Source organism: Ascaphus truei, chromosome 5 (assembly GCF_040206685.1).
Source record: "Ascaphus truei isolate aAscTru1 chromosome 5, aAscTru1.hap1, whole genome shotgun sequence".
In the NCBI taxonomy this organism is placed as follows: domain Eukaryota; kingdom Metazoa; phylum Chordata; class Amphibia; order Anura; family Ascaphidae; genus Ascaphus; species Ascaphus truei.
The window spans coordinates 61,543,270-61,553,060 of NC_134487.1; the positions used below are offsets into that span (position 1 = coordinate 61,543,270).

At 42.8% G+C, this 9,791-nt stretch overlaps 1 protein-coding gene across 3 annotated transcripts in view; it reads left to right on the forward strand.

The window, feature by feature from the left end:
- The window catches only part of SLC13A1 (solute carrier family 13 member 1), a 74,347-nt gene that overhangs the window by 41,874 nt on the left and 22,682 nt on the right, over positions 1-9,791 (forward strand). For all 3 annotated transcript variants that reach the window (XM_075599903.1, XM_075599901.1, XM_075599902.1), the window contains one exon: positions 1,631-1,750. In XM_075599903.1, the coding sequence (XP_075456018.1) occupies positions 1,631-1,750 (120 nt within the window). The remainder of the gene's footprint in view (positions 1-1,630; positions 1,751-9,791) is intronic.

A 9,791-nucleotide genomic window follows, 5' to 3' on the forward strand; every position in this document is an offset into this window, starting at 1 on the left:
TTTAATTGAGGTTCACCAATGCGGGGGGAGATTTCCTTAGTAATACATCATGTAAAAGTAGCAGTGGAAAATAGCGGGAATACTCGTTTAACAAAGAACATTTATGTAATCATGCAACCACCATTTATTTGCCCAAAAAGTATCTTCATTAGATAATCACCATTATTTTACTGATGACGGTTCATTTTATGAACACTTTTGTCATGTCACCCTGCTGAATAAGTTGTGCTGTTGATTGGCATACTGTAATTCAGTATCACTATTCAGATCCAACAATCCTTGATGCAATCATGGCAATTCATTTGGAATGTAAATGGAGATCTAAATACAACAGAAAGTAACAGATATATAGTCCGTCATTATGAATGACAGGAGAAGTAAGTTATGCTTCAGTCTCACACAAATGCATTGTTCTTCACCCCAACTTTACCCCCATCGTAAGTGATTTCACCTCCAATAAAATGTAAAAACGTTAAACTTATAATAAAAAATCGAGTTAATATATTATTAAAAGACCTGTAGACTCTGGTCACTGCAATATATTTTACTATTTCTAACCTTTTGGTATTAAAACTATTGAAAAAGTTGAAGAAGGGACATAAGAAATTCTGAAACCGTACAATCTTCTAAACCATTAGTTAGCCATTAAAGGAATCACTTCTATGTTAGTTTTGTTCTGTCTGCTCTACGGCTGACGCGGCACCATCCTCTACCTATTACAACCTACTGTAATACAACTATGCCAACCAGTCTGCATAGTTAATATCATTTTTTTCAAGCATTAGAACATATATTTAAACTTCAGAATAATGTTGGATCTCTGTACCTTCAGTTGCTTAGGGAGTTTTTCAAGCACAGAGTAGACCATATTGAGCACATAAATTAAGAAACCCTTAGGCACATTGCTGAAAATAAGATCTGAATTTTGAGTGCCTTTTAATTCTGAAGTAGTTGTACTATTACAAAATTAACCTTCTGATACAGTATTGCATGGCAGCGCTTTAAGCAACACACAGGTATGCTATAAGATTGTCTTTGCTTCTGAAGAGTTTACATATTGTGTGAATGCAAAACTGCAAAAGAGAATAAGAACTTAAAAAAATATATCCCCAAATTATAATCATCTTCCATTAGTAATATTTGTCATTATTACATTTTGGTGTATAAATTGACTAATGCAAAACAATAGTATAATGTAACTCAAATAAACTGTGACAAAAAACAGTAGCTTTATAAATCTCGTATTGGGGGATGAAACGGGATGCAGTTAGTGATGGGAAAGGTAATTGAAATCTGAGGTACAGATGTAGTGAGACTTACTGTCACCAGAGCCGTGGCTGAAAAAACTTAAAGCCACAACGCAGGATATAGTGCTGTCGCGGTTGCTCTGCTTTCGGATGGGACCCCTGCAGCGATAAGCCTATGCCAAAAAAACTGTAAATGTTGCTGTTTCTGTATTATGCCTTATAATTAGTACACACAAAAAAAATAAACCATGCATTACCCCTATTATCTTACTAATCTAGGCCTGTGACTTTGCACAGTAAATACATCTTACTCTAGGTTAACAGGCAATGCAACATATCCATATTGTGAATTTATTCCGATTTTTTGCATGCATTTTTTGTAGGCGTTATCCGGAGAGCACCGAGATTAATTTTGGAACATGGTTCTTACTTTGCATCCCAATCACCGTCATTCTGCTGCTGCTGTCATGGATCTGGATACAGTGGCTTTTCATTGGCTTCGAGTAAGTATACTCCTTTTGTTTTCTGGAAGGTCATGTATTCTAAAAATGGATGTCGGTGGTAATATAATGTATCAAAATCAGGAAGCGTATACTGACTTATTAAAACTTTTCTCTACGCTCATGAAGCTACTGTATAAACGTTGGATAATTCAGAAGATGCAGAAAATGCAGTATCCACTATGTTAAAAAAAAACAAAATGCACACAAGTAGCCGTTTAGCTGTGGTGCTTTTCCCTATGGTAATGTGAGGGCACCGGTAATATTTAAATCATATCATCATTATGATTATATAGACTATTATGTATATAATAAAAGGGGTAATTCCCATATACCTACAGTAAATAAGATTACTGAATAAGAATTACCTTTTATGTTCACAAAATATTACATTTCAACCCCTTACAGAGGCAATCCAAGCTAGCGATTTTGTTTTGGCCATTTTTTAATTTTTTAACACATTATGGAATCACGTGGGTCTCCAGATCTAAACCCCATTAATTTCAGCTCCAGGGACCCCCTGCTTCCGGAGATACTTACCTCTATAGTAGGTGCCAGTAGCCACTCCCCTCGATTATCTGGAATCACATAGTGGTCGCTTTTCAAAGTTCCAGCGCCCTGCAGGCCAATAGGAAATTGTGATGTCATCCTGTGCAGCTTTCTATTGGCCCACGTGACGTGGGAGCTTTAAACTTGCAGGAGACATCATCACTTCCTATGGAGATCTATTTCTCAGGAAACAAGGGGCCCCCAGCACTGAAATTAATGGGGATCAGCTCTGAAGACTCCCTGCTTCAAACCTAGGGTAACAAAAAACCATCATAACATGCAGATTTAATTTTCATGTCAGTGTTTTTACCTCTTGCACAAGATTACACATGACATATCTTACATATGGTTTAATTGATAGTCTTTGATTTTTGAATGTTTCATATTTAATCCTTTGAATGTCAGAGGTGCTGCGAAACAAGAGCGCCACAGCCCCTCCGGCACATTACGATTTTCTGACCGCTCTTCAGCGCATCTTTGATCATGACATCACTTAAGAGACATACAGTACATAGTCTTGGCAAGCTCAAAACCCAAACTCACTGCATGATATATTTATTTGTGTTAATTGGTGTTGACTGGGATAGTGACCTAAAGCAGGGGTGCTCAACTCAAGTCCTCAACCCCCCCCCCCCTCAAAAGATCAGGTTTTCAGGATACTGCTGCTTCAGCACAGGCTGCTCAATCAGTCCCTGCTTCAGCACAGGTGGCTTGATCAGAAGCTTAGTCTTCGACTGAGCCTCTGATTGAGCCACCTGTGCTGAAGTTGGAATAGCCTGAAAACCTGACCTGTTGGAAGAGCTTGAGGACTACAGTTGAGCACCCCTGACCTAAAGACAAAGAGGCCCCAATGCTACATCCAATATGTCACTAATGAGGCAAAAGAAAAAGGAGTCCTCCTCTTCTCCTCCTTTTCTAGCCAGAAAACAAGCAGAAAGCCCATGACGTAGCTCTTATGTCCTGTGGCCCCTGGAGTTCCAGACACCATGGGGCCTATTCTAGTAGCTTTGATAAGTAACTCATCAAGCGTTTTGAGCAGTTCTCGTACAATTTGGCAAGGTAGCTTTTCAGAAAGCTCACATGACCTGCCAAACTCATAGTGCATCTCCCCGAGCGGTAACAAACACACCGAGCGGGAGCTCATAAAGAGCTCCAACTCGCATTTTTTTTATAAAATCACCCTATTCTAGTAGCTCTGATGAGATCATTGAGGCTCTCACCTAGTGAGCTGCTCGTCAATTACATCTCGCCGCCGCAAGGGTGACGACATGGGGATTGAGGTAGGACTTCGAATTTATTTTTTATTTGTTATGCATCGGATTGATCACCTCAATGGTAGTGAATGGGGTTAACGCCTCCCACAGCCTAACCACCCACCCTGGGGCAACTATCCCCTTCACCCACCCCTTGTACCCCCAACATTACCGGTAAGGTAATGAAGCTGTTTTTATTTACATTTTAATAACAGTGTACTGCAGCATGGGGTCTCCAGAGTTGAACCACATTAATTTCAACCCCGGGGACCCCCTGCTTCCAGATCTACAGGCCCCGGTATTTGGTACCGGTATCCCCTGCAATGTTTAAACTCCCACGTCACGTGACCGGGACATTTAAATGCATATTAGATACCAGCACCCCAAACTGGTGCCTGTATCTCAGGAAGCAGGGGGTCCTCGGACCGGAAATGAATGCGATTCTGCTCCGGAGACCCCCTGCTACAGTGCATTGTTATTAAAATGTAAATAAAAACAGTGTGATCGCCTCTGCAGGGAGATGCGGCTCTCTGTGCAGCTCTCTGTGCAGCTATTACGTACTGCAACCAGATCGCACGGGGGAGAATCTAGACAAATGCTAAGATACCATCGCTGCTGTCCCGTACGGTATTGGCATTTTCCTACCTCAAGGTTTGTGACTTGTGGTAATGGTTTCTGATTCTTTCTGACTACTGTGATAACACAAATGAAAAGTTGTTCGGTGGGGTCATGCCACATCGTACAAGATGGCAGCAATTTTATCGAAGCTACAAGAATAGGCCCCCATGACTGCTGGCTATGTCATGGATATTGTATATTATAAGCAAGAACTGGGAAGACAGATTATTTTAGTCAGCACTTACTGTACATCAGGTAAATAGTAATACATATCTGTTTCTGAACTATTTGTAGTGAATCTGTATACAATTTGAAATTAGTTGTAATCAGGTTTATTGGCATATAGTAGAGATCCCTAAACACAGCATTTTAGTCAATGATAGGAATAACAGTGTAACAGGGGACTTATCCCTGTTCACAAATGTGCCTCTAATCCAGCAGTGTGGTGGTTAACTGCAGGTAGGCAATTAACTAACAACAGCTGGCTGATTACAAGTGGTAGAAAAAGCCTGCCTCTGAGACAGGAAGAGAGATCCTTAGCTCACACCTGAGCTGAACTAGGAGACAGAGCAGAGATTCCTTAGTCCACAACTGGGCTGAACCAAGGAAGGACAGATGTCTTGAGCGACAAGCTGACCACAAGACAAAGGGGACAAGATTCTAACCTGGAGCCCGGAGATTGCCTTAGCACACACGGGTGCGGATAAAAGAGAGCAGAGAAGCTTCCACTACAGCAGCCCAGCTAACAGATAAGACTTTTCGTATAAGACTTTATTTTCCAATGACTATTGTCTATATATATATACAGTATATTATCTATATGACTTGGGCTGATGAATAGCTTGGGTAGCCACCCAGTTAAAAGGGGCTGGAATATAAGGATACATATATGCCAAAGTGGAGCAGGTTTTCTTTGGCTCACTGTAGGAGGACATGTGCAGAGGTACACAATGGAGACTGTTGTAAGGTGAAATCATAACAAGGCTTTATTGTGCCTGTCGCTTAAAACACAGCAAAAAACCAACATAAGCGAAATAGTGAGCCAAATAAAACTTGCTCCACTTTGGCATATATGTATCCTTCTATTTCAGCCCCTTTTAACTGGGTGGCTACCCAGGCTATTCATCAGCCCAAGTCATATAGATATATATATATATATATATATAGACAACAGTCAATGGAAAATAAAGTCTTATCTGTTTCCAGGGTTGCTGCCTTTTCTCCGGATCATCAGCATCCAGGTTTAGAAGTCTTATTTGTCAGCTCCAGAGATCTGTGTTCTCTTGGTCAGTCTCTCCTGGGAGACTCAAGAACCTCAGCTCTGTTTCCCAAGTTCAGCTCACATGTGAGCTAAGGAGTCACTTCCTGTCTCAAAAGACAGGCTTTTCTAAGCCATCTAAATCAGGCAGGTGGTGTTAGTTAATTGCCTACCAGCAGTTAACCACCACACTGCTGGATTAGAGGCACATTTGTGAACAGGGATAAGTTCCCTGTTACATACCTCCCCTGTTTGTGGGAAGCTCGGGCTTACCACGGCCAAAGCCCATCCATCCACCTCATTCGAGATCTTTGTGACTTGAATGAGAGTGGATGGAGGAAGAGAACCCTCTGTCCCGCTGGGATTGGAGCCCTTTCTCCAGTTTATTTTTGTCTCTTCCCGAAGGTGCTTGAGATCAGCACTCCTCAGTCGCTCGAGGAGGACTTTTTCCAAGTAAAGTCTTTTTACAGAGTGCGCGGTCATGAGATTTCCGTTGCGTCGGGCACTCCTGTTTGTAAACAAACTGTATGGCAACAGTTGTAGAGCAGTTAGGACTAGACCTTAGAGTTTTCCGCTTTTGAAGCGGTCTTTCTGCACCTCCTCCACACAAAGGAGTCGCCGGTTCAGCTTCTTTGGGACTGAGTTGCACCTCCACCGCCCTTTCCAGAGAACGTCCTATCTTTTCAGCTTCCTCAGCTAAGGATTCTTCTGGCTTTGATTCTGCACTCCTACCTCTGTTTGTTGCCTGTTGGACAGCTGTAGGTTTGGCTAGTGCTTTCTTAGGTGGCTCAAACTTCGTAATCTTGTTTTGAAGGTGCGTGGAGTCCCCAACTCTCACTGTACCCTTGTCCTCACGGGCATTAGTTACTGTGGGATACTGGTGCTTGTTCAGAGCCAATACCCTTTTCCGTATTGGAGGAATCTGTAAGTTACTGGTCTGCAGAGTCTCAACCTGTTTGAGTGCATCTTGCAAGTCTCTTCTCAGGGAATTTATCTGCGCACTTTGCTTTCTCTGAGTCTGTATCAGTGTCTCCTTCATATTCTGGAGCTCTGTAATTTTTGTCGTTAAGGTTGCCGCTGCGTCTGTTTTCTCCTTGGTGTACTGACTCAAGGGAATGGAACAGTCTCTCTGTCTCTCCAGCTCTTGCTCCAGTTTCTGAGTTTTCTCGCGCTCCTCTCATACAGAGTCACCTGGTATCGAAGGTCCACCTCCAACGATGCTCTGGTGACATGCAGCGTGGCCTTTAGCTCCTCATACTGATCTGTGGGGACACATTGGGTATTCAGACGTTCCTGCAGCGCTTGTACCTCTAGCAGCCTGCAGCTTTTCTTCCTGCAGCATTTGCTGCTTCTCCTCAGCATACTGGAGGTGCGTACGCAGACCTTGCAGTTGGTTCTGCAGTCGGTGCTCTGCTTAAAACATTGCCTTGACGTGTTCTGTCAACTCAGAATTTTCTTTTTTAAATCTTACATTTTCTCTTTTTAATCTTGAATTTTCTCCTTTTTCAGTCTCTGTACTATTCAGGGCCTCTTTGCAGTCCTCCTTCCATTTACACACATCTGCTTTGAGAATGACAATCTCCTGGCGTGAGACTTCCTTCTCTAGGTTGAGGGTCTGAAGCTCCTTCTGAGAGACTTTGAGATCTGTATCAAGATTGACAATCGTTTCTTTAGATATGTCCAGCTCCTCAGTGAGACTGTGTAGTTCCAGATCTGTGCGGCAGCTGTTTGTTTCATGATGTGAGGCATCCAGTGCTCTGCGGAGTGTCTGAAACTCTTTCTGAGATACATCCACCTCTGTCCGGACATTGTTGACCTCCTGTTGTGAGGCATTCAGCTCTACGCGAAGAGTGTGAACCTATTGCTGAAAGACTGTCATCTGCTTTAGTGCCTCCTCATACTTCCGCTTCAGCTGAGTTATCATTTTATCAGATTGGCTCTGCTTTTCATCCATGGCGGAAATAGTAGCATTTGCAGTATCTAGCTCAGTCTTGAGATCGTCCAATTCTGTCCTGGCTGCAGAGTACATTGCGAGCACATGTACTGAACATGTACATGTTCCTGTAGCTTCACTTTATTTTTCAGTAGCTCCGCGTAACCATCTTTCTTTTGTTTTAATTGTTCACGGAGTATATCACAGTCACGCCTGGCATTTTTCAGGGCATCCTCAGGGCTGGTCAAAGGATCGACACTCACTGGTTCTGGCTCCGCTTCCCTGGGATGGTTGGTTGAGGGTTCCTCACTGTTGGCACCGGACAGACACTTCTTTGGGGTACACGACTTCTGCCTTGGGCCCTCTGGATATTCGGTTAACCGCGGGACGAATTCTCCATTTTCTCTAGGCTGCAGGGCAACTCGGCCCCCCTTTTCCTCCACAGGATCTGCGGACGTGTCAGTTCCTTCCACGGTAATTGAAGAACCGCTTTTCTTTTTCCGCCTTTTTGATTTGGATGACACCGTCCCTTCAGGGATACTGGGGTCTCCATCTTCATTTGAAATTTTAGCAGCGTCACTGGATCCACCCGGTTTTTCTTGCAACTGTAATAGCTGACGGAAATATTCGGTGATCCACTGCTCCCGCTCTTTCTCCTGCTGATCATATTCGTGATCAAAGGGAGCTGTCTTTTCGGTTCGTGCCGAGTTCAGGCACCCCCACCATTCTTGGGGTATTTTGTGGGTGTGACTCGGTTCGGGTTCCCCGTAAGAGATGTCTTCCTCTTTATTGGACTGGAAGGGCCACTCTTCCGTGGGGTAGGGTTCATTACAGGAACGCTGCATCTTGTCCTCCATTGTTAGGCTATCAGGTGTAATTTTCTTCCTGACCTCAGGAGGCGTTATTGCAGCTGTTGCCACTGTATTTGCTAGAACCCCCAATTGTGGTAGTCCTACAGGTGGGCATATTTTGCTTGTAGAGGTCATAGCTCTCACATGCATCTCTGTAGACTTTTCTTTCTTGGGTAAGTTTTACAATATCAGCAGTACTGTGCATGTATTTTCTCTTATCAGGTATACAAGATGTGCAGTTGCTAGGTAAAACCGTCTATTTGCTTTACACCATTTACTTGCTAGGTTTAATCTCTCATTAGGTATGCTGAATGTGTAGTTGCTAGGAAAAAACTTCTGTGTGCTTTACACCATTTACTTGCTAGGTAAATCCCTCTGCTTCAGCAACAGAATTTGGTTTTCTGCTTGAGTTCAGTAATTTTCAGTCTCATCTTTGGGTATTATGCCATTCACACTTCACACTTTGGGTGTCTGTTTTGCTCCCAAGATACATAGGTAGACTTTTTTTTACTTGCAGAAAAAAAACATTCTTTGCAGTGGAATATTTCTTTCATTCCCGGCAGGGTGACTCAACACTCAGCAATTGGCTTTGGAATACCTTTTACACAGTTCAGCAATCCCTTTTTCCCCTGTAGGGCAATTTTACACTCAGCATTTGTTTGCTAATAATTCCCCTGCTTCAGCACAGTCTTGTATCAGTTTTCACACTTTTCTGCATATACTCCATTCACAGCTGGTAGCCCTATGCGGTGTGGCAACCTTTATTTGCAAAATCAGTACCGCTCGTGGGTCACCATCTGTATTCACTGCTTCAGCGAAACTTTTGAAAACAACAAACACCTATCCCTTTTTAAGGGCTGACTCACTTCTTGAACCTTGACTATGGCTGGAAGGCAAAACCCCTATTTCAATGACCATATTACACTTTGTGATAGGCAAAAAAGGTTTAGCTGCTTCAGCAGTCTCTCTCCTCTTGGGATTGGGGAAAAGAGTCCACCTGTGGTTTTGTAGATTTCAGTGCAGTGTAAGTTTCCTGCCTGGGTGTGTATCCCTTTAATTCTGATCTCTGCTGCAGGTGAATCTTTGTTTTTGTTGCTCAGGTTTGTTTGCAAGACTGTACAGTATGCAGGCAAAAGCACAAAAAAAAATTCCACAGGAAATCTCCAGCCCTTCAAACTTCAAAGGGCTCCTCTCATCCCAAATTTCTGACACCACATGTAGGAGGACATGTGCAGAGGTACACAATGGAGACTGTTGTAAGGTGAAATCATAACAAGGCTTTATTGTGCCTGTCGCTTAAAACACAGCAAAAAAACAACATAAGCAAAATAGTGAGCCAAATAAAACTTGCTCCACTTTGGCATATATGTATCCTTCTATTTCAGCCCCTTTTAACTGGGTGGCTACCCAGGCTATTCATCAGCCCAAGTCATATAGATATATATAGACAACAGTCAATGGAAAATAAAGTCTTATCTGTTTCCAGGGTTGCTGCCTTTTCTCCGGATTATCAGCATTCAGGTTTAGAAGTCTTATTTGTCAGCTCCAGAGATCTGTGTTCTCTTGGTCAGTCTCTCCTGGG